The sequence below is a fragment of the Nilaparvata lugens genome, chromosome 5 (genome assembly GCF_014356525.2).
Source record: "Nilaparvata lugens isolate BPH chromosome 5, ASM1435652v1, whole genome shotgun sequence".
In the NCBI taxonomy this organism is placed as follows: Eukaryota; Metazoa; Arthropoda; class Insecta; order Hemiptera; family Delphacidae; genus Nilaparvata; species Nilaparvata lugens.
In genome coordinates, this window is record NC_052508.1 from 31,270,944 (window position 1) to 31,286,596 (window position 15,653).

General features: G+C 33.1%; 1 protein-coding gene across 1 annotated transcript; it reads right to left on the reverse strand.

Moving 5' to 3' along the window:
* Positions 1–9,805: 9,805 nt before the first annotated feature.
* Positions 9,806–13,828, reverse strand: LOC120351594. The gene is made up of 3 exons (XM_039429446.1): positions 13,605–13,828; positions 10,740–10,868; positions 9,806–9,978 (listed from the first exon to the last, which is right to left on the reverse strand). Exons 1-3 carry the CDS (start codon positions 13,826–13,828, stop codon positions 9,924–9,926), a joined length of 408 nt encoding a protein of 135 aa, XP_039285380.1. The 3' UTR covers positions 9,806–9,923.
* Between the last annotated feature and the right edge of the window lie 1,825 nt (positions 13,829–15,653).

Here is a 15,653-nt window from a genome sequence, read left to right on the forward strand (position 1 = left end):
ATCAAATCAACTTAATTAGGCAAGCAAAGCAAGACTGCCAGCTGAATTTAATTTTTTTGCTGGGGATGATGCCCACATGTGCTCTAGCATAGCCATCTCTAATAAAAGGCCCTGGCCTACGATATTGCAATGTCGCAGAATCTAATACATGATTGGTGAAAAAGATCAGCTGGTATTTTTTAAAATCTTTTTACATTGCTATGTTAGGCCAGAGCCTTTTATTAGAGATGGCTATGGCTCTAGGCTTGTGCGTGGGTAATGGAAGGATGATAATGAGAGATGAATGGACTTACAGCTTTAGGTGGGTTCCGAACCACCGGGAAGCGATATTAAGCTCATAAATACAATTATTATATTTAGTGGAGCTCGCCCTTCTAGCGACCACCATTACCACGGGAGTGGTAGCCGCCATCTCTTATCTCACTGATAATCACGAGAACTGCCTAGCCACTGAGCCTCCTTCAAAACTCTATAGAAGGAAAATTAGATTTCAAAGTTCTTCTCTCCCCATCTATTCCAAATAACTCAATTTACTCCTCATAACTGGGATTCAGATGAATCAATTTACTGCTACAGCTTTTATAGCTCTGAAAATTTTTCCAAGTTGCCTGTGTTTCTTATCTTTGTTTCCTATTTCAATTTTGCATTTTTATTTATTCCAGGATACTGTGTCGCCTCTTCAGCAAAAGCTTTTCGAACAAATTATCAAGGGCAGAACAAAAATGTGCCCACCAGAATTGAAAAGCTTCGCCCTCACTCTCAATTTCTATTCTCCTAGGGCTTATGCTTATGTGAGGAAAACACTAATTACTGCCCTTCCACATCAACGGACGATACAAAAGTGGTACCAGTCAGTCGACTGTAATGCTGGATTTTCGAATGAAGCGTTTGAGGTTCTAAAAGCTAAAGTTTATGAAATGAATAAAAAAGGCAAGAGCTGTATTTGTGCTCTTATGATGGATGAAATGTCGATTCATAGCGAAGTTGAATGGGATGGCGAAAGGTTCATTGGGTATGTTCTTATTTCCATTATTTTCTATATTAACTTAAATTTTGTCACACAAAAATATGCACTTTATAGTTGATTGTTTCAGGCGCTATTTTTGAAGTTTGGAATGTGTGAATGGTTAGATTGAATTGGAAATGTCTTTATTCATTAAAATGTACAAATACATTTAAATAGTGTCAAATTACAACAATAATTAATAAAGTCACAAATCATCCTTCACACGTAATAATAGAAGTCAACAATTTTGATAAAAAAACTAGATTCTAAAATCTTACAATCAAATTGACATACTCCTGCAAAGAGTATAGGGATAGTCCCACCAGATACCCCTTTAGTTTTTCTGTAGGCATTCAACCTCCTGTATTTCCTGCAAAAACTCTCTAGGAAGTATATTGAAAAATTGTTGTTTCAAGTAATTGATGATGAAATCATTGATGCTGAAATGGTTGCACACCTTGAACTTTGAATATCACGTAATTTTTCTCATTATTTCTCAACTACTATTTGGATATATCTTAAAAATTAGACAGCATTCTCATGTTTAGTGAAAAAGCGCCCAAAGCAGAAAACTTAAGGTGGCCACACACGATGAATCCTCCTTGCCAGGCCAGTCCATATTCGACAGGGTGGGGGTAAATTATTGATTGGCGGAATTTACACTATCCCTGCCAAATATGGACTGGCCTGGCAGAATGGACGCTATTCTAATATATGAATCAGATAGGGCCCTTAATATTAGTCAATAACCAGCATTGTAGAAAAATCATGTCCAAAAGCTAGCTGTTCAACTTTTGATCAAATAATGGTTTTGAGTGCAAAATTAGTTAGTAGCCACCCAAGACAGTGTGGTAATAATAATCTAATGACCTTTACGAGTCTACTTGACTGGTAATGATCATTGTGTCATGATAATGAGTATGACGAAAAATATGTGATCTTAGTTACAAAAATCAAATCTTATACAAACAATTTTTTTCCAGGTATGTTGATTTTGGGAATGATGCCAATAACCATGAGGACAATACTTCAGAGGCAAACGAAGCACTTGTCTTCATGATCAATTGTATGAATGATGGCTGGAAATTACCAATTGGATTTTTCTTCATTCACGGAGTCAATGGAATCCAAAAATCAAACTTGATTTCAACATCTCTCATGATGCTACATGACGTGGGAGTTGAAGTTTGTAGTATTACATTTGATGGAGCTTCAAGCAATATTTCAGCTGCTGCTGACCTTGGTGTTTCATTCTCAGCAACTGAAAAAACATACTTTCCTCACCCAATTTCAGGGGCTCCAGTTTTTATCATCCTAGACCCTCCACATATGGTAAAACTGGTGAGAAATTCCTTTGGCTCTTGCAAAATAATTTATGACTCTGAAAATAAGGCAGTGAAGTGGGAGCTCTTGGAAGAAATAGTTGCAATCCAAGAAAAAGAAGGTTTGCACCCTGGAACAAGAATTACCAGGCGCCACATAAACTGGCAATGCGAGAAGATGAAAGTTAAATTAGCAGTTCAAACACTCAGCAAGAGTGTTGCCAATGCTATCAAGTATCTTCGATCTACTCAATATTCTCAACACTTTGTGGGAAGTGAGGCTACTGAGAAATTTATTGACATGTTAAATGATGCTTTTGATTTGCTGAATAGCAGAAATTATTTAGCAAAAGGATATAAGAGAGGAATTCATGAGAATAACTCAGCACATTCATTTGAGAGACTCGAAGAAATTATAGATTATATAATGAATTTGAAGTCAACACCCACTGGCAACCCTCTGTGTGAAAGTCAGAAGAAAACTGGTTTTGTTGGGCTGGTGATGAGTTTGAAATCAGTCATAGGTATTTATAGGTATTACTGCGAAAAATACCTGACAAGAGGTTTCAGATTTCTGCTCACATACAAACTGTGCCAGGATCACTTGGAAGTGTTTTTTAGTGCCATTAGAAGTAGGGGGGGGCATAATAACAATCCCACATCAAGGCAGTTTAAAGCAGCATACAAACGCCTGCTCATGCACACAGCAGTTACGGGAGCAGCAAACAGCAATTGTGTTGAGGACGTCCCTACTATCATTTTGACAGTGAGCTCGAACATCACCTCCAAAAAAAAAACGTTAATAGAAGAAGTCAGCTGCTGCTCTAAATCTCAGGATGAACATATTCTCGATCACAGCTACTTTTTGACTTCCAGCGCACATGCTCAGCAACTCTCTGAGTATGTGAATGACATAGTGGTATATTTAGCAGGATTTGTTGTGAAAAAATTGAAAAAAAATCTAGAGTGTGAAATTTGTTCATCAGCTATTGAAGACTATCATATAAGTGGCAAACTAATAGCAATGAAGCAGTATGGCTCAGTAGGCTCAAGCAAACAGAGCCTAGTTCAGCCGTCAAAGGATGTAATCCACGTTTGTAGAGTTACGGAATCAGAAATAAGAATCCGAAATAAAATAGGAGATTTGAACAATCAATGTAATATTATGCTCCGTTTGGTGGTGAATGTGATGAAGGGAGTAAAAAGAGACATTTTCTCATCCTACGAAAAACATATGTTTGATTCTCCAATAGAATCTAACCACCTCCATAATTTGATCGAATCAATAGTGTACGAGTACAGTAGAGTAAGACTTCATCACCTAAGTAAGTCGATCATCAATAAAGACAATTGTAGAGTTAGAAGTCGTCTGACAAAAACTATTCTATTTAAGAACCAGTAAAATTTGTCTTATATTTCTAGCTAGTAGATAGCAAAGATAGCATTAATGCACTTAATAATTCACGAAAGTTGTATACCTAAACGAAGTTGTAGAATTAAGAGCTCCCTCTCATCACTTATCATATAGATTTGTATTATTAATGTTATGTGCCTAATTTCTATAAGTAGTCTAGTTTTTTAAGCTCTTCATTTACTCATCTAAATCTTCATGAAGAATGTACTTTTTGTAATATAATATGTAGAGTTTTATTTTTGAAAAAAATATTCATAATAGTAGATAGCAAAGATCACTGCGTCTATTAATGCACTTAATAATTCACGAAAGTTGTAGAATTAAGAGCTCCCTCTATCACTTATCATATAGATTTATATTATTAATGTTATGTGTCTAATTTCTGTAAGTAGTCTAGTTTTTTAAGCTCTTCATCTACTCATCTAAATATTCATGAAGAATGTACTTTTTGTAATATAAAAGGCCTATGTAGTTTTATTTAAAAAAAATATATTCATAATAGTAGATAGCAAAGATCACTGCATAGATCACTGCATCTATTAATGCACTTAATAATTCACGAAAGTTGTATACCTGAACGAAGTTGTAGAATTAAGAGCTCCCTCTATCACTTATCATATTATAGATTTGTATTATTAATGTTATGTGCCTAATTTCTATAAGTACGGTAGTCTAGTCTTTTAAGCTCTTCATTTACTCATCTAAATCTTCATGAAGAATTTACTTTTTGCTGACCTAATATTAATTCTGATTGTAATATAATTATATGTAGTGTTCTAATTTTGAAAATATTATTCATCATAGTAGATAGCCAGATCACTGCATTTATTAATGCACTTAATAATAATTCACAAAAGTTCTAAGGACAAACTTGTAGAATAAGGCGTTCCTTCAGCTCAATGAAGCTGAATTTATTAGTATTATTAATATTACCGTATGTACCTACTTAATTTTGATAAGTAATTTTTCATGCTCTCCATCTACTCTTCTGTTAACATTAACTGTAAACTACTACTCTATTAATCATAGAATGCAATAAATTATTGTTACTGCCGATATATTTTCTACAAAGAAATTATATCATGATTATTATATTATATTGATATAATATAATGTAGTAATAATATTTCAATATTGATATGTTCATTCAAATCATCCAATCCCTAATCCTTGTATTCCAGTTTTTTACCATCATAATTTTATTGTTTCTATGTGTGATAAGAAAATCTGTTGTGTCTAGGTCGAGAATTCAAACTCAATGTCAATATTATTCTTTTGAACAGGCTCAAGATTATGTTATTGATTGTGTGCATAACATACAATAATTCCTGAATTTTCAATAAGTCTATTCATACTTGTTCATAGATTCAAGAAGCAAGTTATTATCGGCTTGATAAAGCCCTGAAATAAATCTCAATACAACATAATCTGTTTAAATACGTTTACTAGGCAATATAAACATAGGCTTTACGTATGCAATTATATGAATAAATAATGGATAAATTAACTTCCATAATTAATTTTTCAAATAGAATAATAAATCAGTTCAAATTCTGATTCAGAAGCTATGAAAGTGCTCATTTAGCATAGGGTGATAATGGCGTGTAGTTCGAAGGCTCTCTCATGTGACGTCACACACCCAATTCATGTTTTTAATCGTAGCTCTGATTCAACTGAGCAATAACTTTCTGAACTTACTGAGTTAATAAAGTAACATTTAAAATTATCATAAGCGCAATGGGACTTGGGATTCCATCAATTCAGAATAAGTATTATACCGGTATTCATTTTTACAGGATTGAATTAGTGCAACATTTAGATTAGCACACCAATAGATTTTATTTGTAGCGGAGTGAGTTCATTACTTTCATATCAAAGTTCTACTTTTTCCATTATGATATAGTACGACTACTGCAAAACAATGTCTGGTAGCCCTGGTAATGTAATGTAATGTAATGTAATGTAATGTATGGTTGATTGGAAGTCTCCAACCAGCCCGATCAGATTTCTTAGTGGGGCCATTGGCAAACATTTTATAAAAGCCCTGATATTATTACAATGACTTTATTCCTAGTAGATAGCATTTCTAGTAGATGGCTGAATATTCTCGTTACCACATTGCGAAGGATGTTCAGTGAGGTCTACTGTTATCTGGACTACTAGAGTATTGTAACTCCTAATGTCAGATTGAGTAAGAGCTTGAAATTTATTCCTATCTAGTGTACTCCATGTTCAATAATCTGCCTTTATCTTATATTAGAAGAAACTTGCCTCTGAATAAATTAAAAAATGCACTAAATGTAATTCTGAATGAAAATGCTTATTGTTCCATAAATTAATTTTCAAATTGTTGAAAATATGATATTCAGTGCTGTGAGTTTATAAATAGTTTATGTCTTTTTTCAATGTATGACTTAATTTATTCAATTGTACTGGGTGATGATAATTATGACTTGATAAGACTGATTTGATGAATGATAACACTATTCATAAGATAACTACTAAGATGTTATGAATTGAATTGCTCATTTATTGTATAACAGACTATAAGATGAATCCTTTAGACAAGGCCAATTCGCCTAATCTACATCCAAATTGTTTGTATTTATCGGTCAATATATTTCTTATTCCTAGACGCCAGCTAAGAAAGGGGTTTCAATTTTCATAGAATAAGCACGTAATTCAAAACTGTATGTTTTTCAAAAATTGTTGTGATTTCAAATTCAAATTTCGTTTATCACACACATAGGCTATACGAGAATTAAGAATTAATGAGAAAGTGTCCCGGAATAAGGTTTATGATTTTTGTTCTTCTGTACTTATACTAGGTGACATATTTATCAGTGATGGCTCTTAAACTGTAGGTTTATTATTAAATAACGAGTTTGGAGCACCAGAAAATGGGATTATATTTTATTATATTTTATTATAATAAATATTCAAAATTACGTTTCCAACCCACAATTATTGTCTTATTGTCATGTCCTTAAAGTTACTGTAAACCATATCGGTTGGGACTAATCAAGGTTTATTTAGGGTGGTTTTAATTATTAGTTTATGTGTTACAAATAGTTCACCTAGATTTAGATGGCAATTGAAACATTATTGATCTAACTAAAGCATGATATTAGTGTCAAAGACAGAAATCTGCGTTTTAATTCATTATCATGTGAGAGAGAGAGAGAGAGAGAGTGAGAGACAGTGAGCCCGTAGGAAGGGTATGTGTAAGAGAGTGATGTGGTTGAGTGGGAGTGACAGAGTTCGATATATTATATGCTATATGGTGGGTGAGGAATAATAGTGTGTCCCTTACGCTACACTCACAGATATATATATATATATATATATATATATATATATTATATATATATATATATATATATAGTACATAAACCATATCCATAGATTTTGGAAGCGGCATGCTATCTTTTCAATCTTTTGAAACAGCATTTATTGTCTAAGGTTGGTGAAAGAAGTTTTCTGCATTCCATAACAACAATCTGCAGACTGACGTCTCGGGTATTAGAACCAAAAGGCCTTGCTTTATAGAACTATAAATACTCATTCAGTATTACAATGCCTTGCTTCCATGGAACAAAGCAAATGTTTCCCGTTAGGTACTTCTGGAAAGCCCGGTCAATTTGTCATCGGTGGTGTCCAGGTAGAACTACCCTGCTCATAGACTATGTTCACTGAAGCGTAAAACCAAAGTTAACCAAATGCTTCTATTTCTAAAAATTCTATTGCCAGGTATAAAGTACTGCACTTTGGCGGGAGGAAGAAGATGAACAATAATAAGGAGAAAAAATATAGATAGGAGAAGATTATAACCGTTGAGTACACTATTTTATCTATAACCACTCTTTTGACGAATTGAAAACTTATAAATTACTGGTGGTACTCCCACCGTTGGATAACATCTTTCCAATATTGTTACATTCATCTAGAAGTATATAATCTGTTCTTTCTTACATTGATATCACTTATGTATAAGTTACTGCAGAATCAAAATTATTTTATATTGACTGAACAATTAAAAGTCACATTGAAATAGTTATTTTGGAGTTTGGTGGAAATAATACATTTACATGGAACTCAATTTATTCATTAAAGGCAATCTACATAATTCTAATAGGTTCTGGTAACACATAATGATAAAATAGGTGTTCAATGAATTAATGAAGCCTAACAACTTTAAATATATTTCAAATTATTTAAAATTAAATTGATTCTACCTCGGTGCAAGTCAGCTTCACATTTGTACATGTATCATTGTATCGAATTATTAAATATTTGATGATTTTGGTAAAACAACATTTTAATCCTGGACTAGTAGTTCTATGAACAGTAGACCTCGCGCAGTTATAAAACACAGCCTCGTCTCATACTGTCCATAAGAGTAAATCCTGTTTGTATGTTGTGTCGGCAAGATGTCGGTGTGAAAACGGCTAATGGCTGTTGGGGTTAGTGTATTAAAAATATGCTAACATCAAAATCTAATCTCCTTCAACAGGTCAGACCGAGTTGAAAGCAGATAAAGGTCGAGAGAAAATACTATGTTTTCTTTCCGTTATTAATTGCATGCGTCATTACATGCAATGAATAGTCAACACGACAGCTGATTTTTTACTAAGTTACATTGATATATTAATTGCATGCGTTATTGCATGTAATTAAAAATCCACTCAACAGCTGAATTATTATGGATGATTCTATTCTGATTTTTACTGTAATATTGGCGTTCGAAGGAGACTTTACCTATTGTATTAACCTTAAAATGCAAAATTTTCAAAAAACCTTGTATATACGTCGAGGCACAATTTAAAAATAAATATACCTGTCAAATTTCATGGTAATCTATTGCTGCGTTTCGCCGTAATTGCGGAACATATGAACATAAAGAGAAATGCAAAGCCGTCGACTTGAATCTTAGAACTCATTTCGCTCGGTCAATAAATCGAAATTTTAAGAAACCACAAATATTCTGGATGAAAAGGGGAATCAATTGTTATGTATAGATTTGAATCTGAATGTCTAGGATCCACTAAAAAGTCTACTAAATTCATCATTTTTTCTCCACAGGAGAAACGTTTAAAGCTGGCTTCAAATGATGTCACCACATTATTAACATATGTAAATTATATATTTATATATGTATGTCACGTGGATTGAAGGAGCATTGTTTGTGACGTTGTTTGTTGATTGAAGGAAGATTCTATTTTACTATTTAAATAAATCATAATGTAATTTACTTATCCACTTCGAGATTTACATAGTGATAATAAGTAGGAAATGAAATGTATAGCAAACACTTCAGTTGCTATGTAGGCCTACTGTATTGTATTCTGTAGTGTCTTATTTTTTACTAAAGTGATGGAGTATCAGAAAATACTATCATTCAGCATTGTTATGTATTATTTTCAATGTCATTTTTTTCTCTTTCTTTTCAATAATTTAAAATTTGTTATTATTTTAAATAAGTAGATAACTTAACTATTGTTTGTTTTTAATCATATTATTTGTATTTATTTTTTTCGTATTGTTATAATACTTGATAGAGAGTTGAGTGTAAGAGAGGGTCGACTGCGCCCTAACTTCGCTTTCTAAGAAAAATAAAGGCAGTCATTCACCATAATATATATGTATATATATTAAAAAACAGATGACATCCAATTTATTAGAGCAAATGGAATGCCTTCATCTTCATGTGTAGGCAACACACCACACCAACCTTGTTCCTGTGAGACTGACCTTGTCTCTGTGACACTACACTTGTTCGAATGGGACTCTACCCCTCTTCTTGTTCCACTGACACTACTTGTTCCAGTGAAACAGACCTTGTCTCTGTGAGACTCACCTTGTCTCTGTGAGACTCAACTTGCCTCTGTGGGAACTTGTTCCTGTGAGACTGCCATTTATAAAACTACTTGTTCCTATGAAACTTGTCTCTGTGACACTAATATCGTTCAAAAACACTACTTGTCTCTGTGAGAACTTGTCTCTGTGATACGGACCCGCTGTGCAGCCCTCTCCAGGCAGCTCACTCTCTTCCACATGGGCCGCACCAACCGACCTTTCTAGTTCAACTTTCTGTCGAACCAGTTCCAATCAGTTCCAATGGCATAAACGTTCTGTTATCAATTGGGTTGGCTCCCATCTATAATTAGAATATGGGTCCGCCTCAGTAGCAGTAGCTACAACAGCAGCAGTAGCTACTATAGCGACAGTAGCTCCAACTGGAACAAAGAAATTCAAATGATGAAATTGGAATATCTTTAAACTTTCAAGAATTATTCATAAAATACGAACGTGTGCGCCTTGATATTTTATGCATACTGACGACAGGTTCATCTTGTTTGTAAGTAATCAATAAATTGTGTAATAGCCGGTTCCTGAGCTATGAAATCAGCTAGGGTAATAAAAATAAATATAAGAACCTTTTTTCTAATGTATGAATTCAGGGATAGCCTACTTATTTTCATTTATAAAATGAACTTAAATAATAAACTTTAAACCCTTTTTTGAAACTAATAAAATTATAGATTAAAAATACAAATTATAACAACTAGTTTCAGTGATCCACACTATCTTCAGAAAGCTGTGCAAAGGCTGAAAATAAACTTTCTACTCGTGATATTTTTTAAAGTTTTTTAATTTGTATATCATTAAGCTATCAAAATGAAAAAGTTTTCTCAGGGAAACATTTTTTCCGATCATTACTCTTTTTGAGATATGAGCGCCTAAAGTTTAAATTTTTGTTACAGAACATTTCAAATTCAGTAAGAGATAAAACCATGAGATTTAGAGGATAGATTCTTCATAGTATTGTTGATATAGTAAGATAGAAATTTTCTGAAAATATCAATTTCTAAAATAGTTATTCAATTCACTAAAAATAACCAAAAATAACTTTTTGTTGAGTTATTTTTGGTAAATTGAATAACTTTTTCAAAAATTGATATTTTCAGAAAATTTTACTTCACCAAATTTTGCATACCATTTCTTTATTTCAATTTCAAATTGCTTGAAATCCTCAACGCTCCCGGGATTTGATCTAGTATGGAATCTTTGCATCGACCACTCCATTCGCTTGAAATTCAATGCATTCCTGATTTCGACTGGTGCTCTGAAAATTATACAAGCAGAGATGAAGTTTCAATTTTTCGAAAATGGGCTATCTATAATACGTTCAATAAGGTGACGGAGGAAACAAAACAAAGCTTGTGAATGTGAATTCTGATCAGAACTAGTTGGTTCGGCTCCATGCTGAATTGCATTCACTGAGATGCAACCATATTATTTTTATAGCATTGTACAGAAGATGAAATATTATAAATTTTGAACAGTTACAGACCAAAAAGGCTTTGAACAGTCCTTACTAATCCAGAAAAAACACACAAGAAAAACTCTATCCTCTCTTCTTTTTTCAATATGTAACGTTATTTATCAATATCAAAGAATCGCATTTTCAAAAAGACAATAGTATCCTTTTTATGATCAATTAAACATGATAAAGGTTACTTGAGGATTTCATTCAATCTCAATAGCTTGTTTGTGAAAATTATCATTAATGAATTGTTAGTGGAATATTAATAATGAATGATAAGTTGATAATACATTTTATTCCCACCACGAAAACAATATAAATGTTATAATCGTTATTTCGGAAATTAACTACTAACTACATTCTCTGAAGGTGATGTCCACATGAGCTCAAGACTTGTGCGTGAATAATGGGAAGAATGTGATTTCTGAATCATCGGAAAGCGATTATAATCACATTTTGTAAATATCCTTTTCAGTTTCAAATAATAACTCGAGTTATTTAGTATTTCGTAGAATTGATATTCTAATAAATCAAGTACAGTATGTTGTTCAATCTATATATATATAAAAGCGAAATGGCACTCACTGACTGACTGACTCACTCACTCACTCACTCGCAGAACTAAAAATCTACCGGACCAAAAACGTTCAAATTTGGTAGGTATGTTCAGTTGGCCCTTTAGAGGCGCACTAAGAAAACTTTTGGTAATATTTTAACTCTTAGGGTTGTTTTTAAGGGTTTAAAGTTCGTCTTTTAGCATGTATATTCTTCTTCTCCCAATCTCTTAATTATAATTGAAATGTCCATATCATACGTTACTATAGAACTATAATCTAGATAGAGTACCTCTTCGAAACAGTTGTTAACTGACAACTAAATTAATAATTTTGTCAGGTTGGCATTAAGTTGAGTTGACTTTGTTAGGTTGGCACCAAGTTGAAGATTGAAATGCATTTATCGCGGAAAAATTGATTGGGCACTACTAACTTCAATCAGAGCTATTACTGGGAATATTATATTACTAGCCGTTAGGCTCGCTTCGCTCGCCATATCCGTTTAGTCAGATGTTTAGTCTAGACCCCCGACTGGATTGTCCTAACATATGATAAAAATGCAGGCGAGCGAAGCGAGCCTGCTGATCTAAATCTCGGATGATCCAGTCGGATCCAGTCGGGCGGAGCCCCCTGGCTAGACGGATATGGCGAGCGAAGCGAGCCTGACGGCTAGTACAATATAACTTGAAGAATGAATCCTCGAAATTTCATGAATTTATTTGCTATCAATTAAAGACAGTTTATCATGCCATATTTCAATCAGTTTTACAATATGGATTAGTCATATGGGGTGCTGCATATGATGTACACATGGATAATCTATTCATCATTCAGAAAAATAATAGAAACCATCTTAAATAAACCAAAGTTATACCCATCTAATCTTTTTTTCATGGATTTTGATGTTGACAACTATAATGTCAAAGCTGCGTTTACAAAATAAAATTATGGTTCATAAATAAAAAACATGGTGAAAAATACAAATATCTTGCCAAAGCTGATCAAGAACACACTTATCATTTCAGACGGGGTGTAACAGAGAAATATCAAGTTCATTCTACAAGACTTTCATTGATTAGAAAGTAGCTAATTTACTCAAGCAGTAAACTGATCAATTTGTATTTCAAAATTAGTAAGAAGAGCATGAAAGAGTGGAAAATAAAAAAAAGAATTGAAATTGAATATTAAATTGCTATATCTCAGGTATAGAAAAATTCTCTCTAAAGGTAGGCGCACACAGATCGTCATCGGACGGACGGCACGCATCGGACGATTAGATTTGATGCATTGTTTTCAATTGGAGTGCGGATAGGTATGCGCATTCCAATTGAAAACAATGCATCAAATCTAATCATCCAATCCGTCCGATGCGTGCCGTCCGTCCGATGACGATCTGTGTGCGCCTAACTTTAGAGAGAATTTTTCCATACCTGAGATATAGCAATTTAATATTCAATTTCATTTCTTTTTTTTATTTTATCGTGTTTTCTCTGCACAATATTTGTTGATTTTTGATGATTCAACTGTTCTAAAGTTTGTACTGTAATTATACCGAATTAGTTAAATTTTAACCCAAATTTTCTGCATTATTTCGAAATATTATGTTTTTCTTTTACTGTTTTGCAACTCTTACTAGCGACAAAGAGTTTCCTTTTGCTAGTGATGCCTAGATTTTATAATTCATTTTTTCAAGTATATGTTTGAATGATTATGTTTATTTATTTATATATTTAATGATATGTCAAATTATAAAGAATTTGTAATATGTCTTAAATATTCTAAATTGAAATTCTGAAATTACTCATTTCTAAGATTTTCCATTTTGGTTGCTCATATCGAATAAATGTGAACATTCTCTGTTTTATTGTACTTATCCAACAAGTACATTAGAAATAATTCTATTCAACTACTGAACTCCATTATAGGTTCTTTAAAATAGTGGGATCACTATAGGATGATTATCCATAAACGTATCACTTACTTGTTGATTTCTTCCTGGAAGATGATTAAATACGGCGTGTTTTCTGTTGCTGCCCTTTGAAGAATTGAAGACCTAAGAGCCTCAATTCTTGATTCGTTGGGCTCACTCTTGCAGGCATTCTCTGGCAAATGACTACAAGTAATTGAGCATTCACCCACACTAGATTCCCCAGTATTGCATTCAACAGAGCAAGTCCCAGAATACTCTTTTTTAACGCAAACCATGTAAATGGAACCATTAAAATATTTTTTTTTGCTTATAAATAAACCCACTTTCATCTTCCCACCGAAACCCTCTATATCTTGCTTTAAATCGTACTGCTGACATGACCAAAATCACTTGAACACTTTTTAACAACTGTCACTGGACACTACCGATTTGGACACTGCCGGGGAAGAACTGTCACCGTCACACTCCATGCAATGTATGTGCTATGAGCGATTGTGGGAGCGGGCCTTCGAAGAATTTCCAGGATTCCATTCAAAGCTGAATGCTTTCTCCTACCATCAACAGGTTCTTGACCTGTTTCTACTTTACACAAATGACTTACCTAGATATTTGATTCACTGTAAGATTTTTATGTTTGCAGATGATATTTTGTTGATTTCCTCTCATAAATCGTTAGATGTGGCCGAAAACCGGTTACAACATGATGCCAATACTCTAGCTAAATGGTCTCATAGGTAATAATTGTCTAAATATAAATGTCACCAAAACCAAGGTGCTACATATAACCTCATCCTACATGAAAAGAATTAGGGAACCCAAAACTAAGCACCATTGCTGTGAATGTTTCCAACTGCAGGAGCAAGATATTTTCATATGTACAAGAGATTGTCAGTTTATATCGAATTGTATAAATTAAAAGTACTTAGGAGTAACAGTTGACAGTCATTTTCGTTGAGATATTCATATAAAAAATGTTTGTAATAGACTCAAACAGGTATTGGCCAAAATGTATTATATTAAAGATTTAATACCTAATAAAGTGAAGAGGATGATGTATATAGCCTTGGGAGAGTCTGTTATGAGATATGGATTGCAAGGGTGGGGATTTGCTAGCAATGTTTATCTTAGGAGAATATCTTCGGTACAGAGGAAGATTTTACGTTTGGTCAGTAATTCTCAGGGAGATATTTCATATGAGAACCTTTTGAATAGATGCAAGGTTTTGAATATAAAAGGTATATTTCTGTTTACTTTGATTTTAGAAAATTACTTCTGCAAAAAATATTTAGTTATGAAAGTTAATCGATATGATTTAAGGAATAAGAGGTATGTTGTACCATTTACTTCGAATAATTTAGCCAGAAACACCTTAATCTACATTGTACCAGTAACTTTCCATGATTTACCCGATAATTGTGCTGAGTTTGTTAATATGCGCCTGTTGAAAAAAATTTAAAGATTTGGTTGAATAATTACACTTTAGATGTAACATAATGTTACATCATAACTCATTATTAATGTATTGTATTGTTGTAATTCATTCTGTTCTATTTTTTGTATGTAAGTTCAGGTTGACTATATATTATAATACTCTTTAGATTTTTGAGAGCTGAGCCAACAATTAATTAATTAATTAATATCATGATAATTTTAACTGTTAAGTAAATTATGTAAGTAAATTTGACAGTGTAATAAACTGATAAGTGAATTTAACTGTTAAGTAAAAATAAAGTTCACTGATATATGTATGATTATATTTGAATTTACATGTTTTGTATAATAGTACCTTGTCAAGCAGCCTCTTTGAGGTTCGCTTAAGGTAGCTTATTTATTCAATAAACGTTTTTTCTATTCTATTCTATTCTATTGACACCCTCCACTGAATCTTCTGTCTTTGTCCCTCAATGAACAGGGTTGAAAATAATACATTTCCTCGATATTGTTCTGATTTTTCAGAGTTCTAAGGGCGAAAATGACGCAGGTACGTTTGTTATGTCAATCACATTAGTCAAAGTCATGGATCCTCTCTACAACTTTTGAATAATCACTTTAGTGGGGATTTTGGCACAGTGTTATGGCCTGTGATGAGTAATCGCCAGA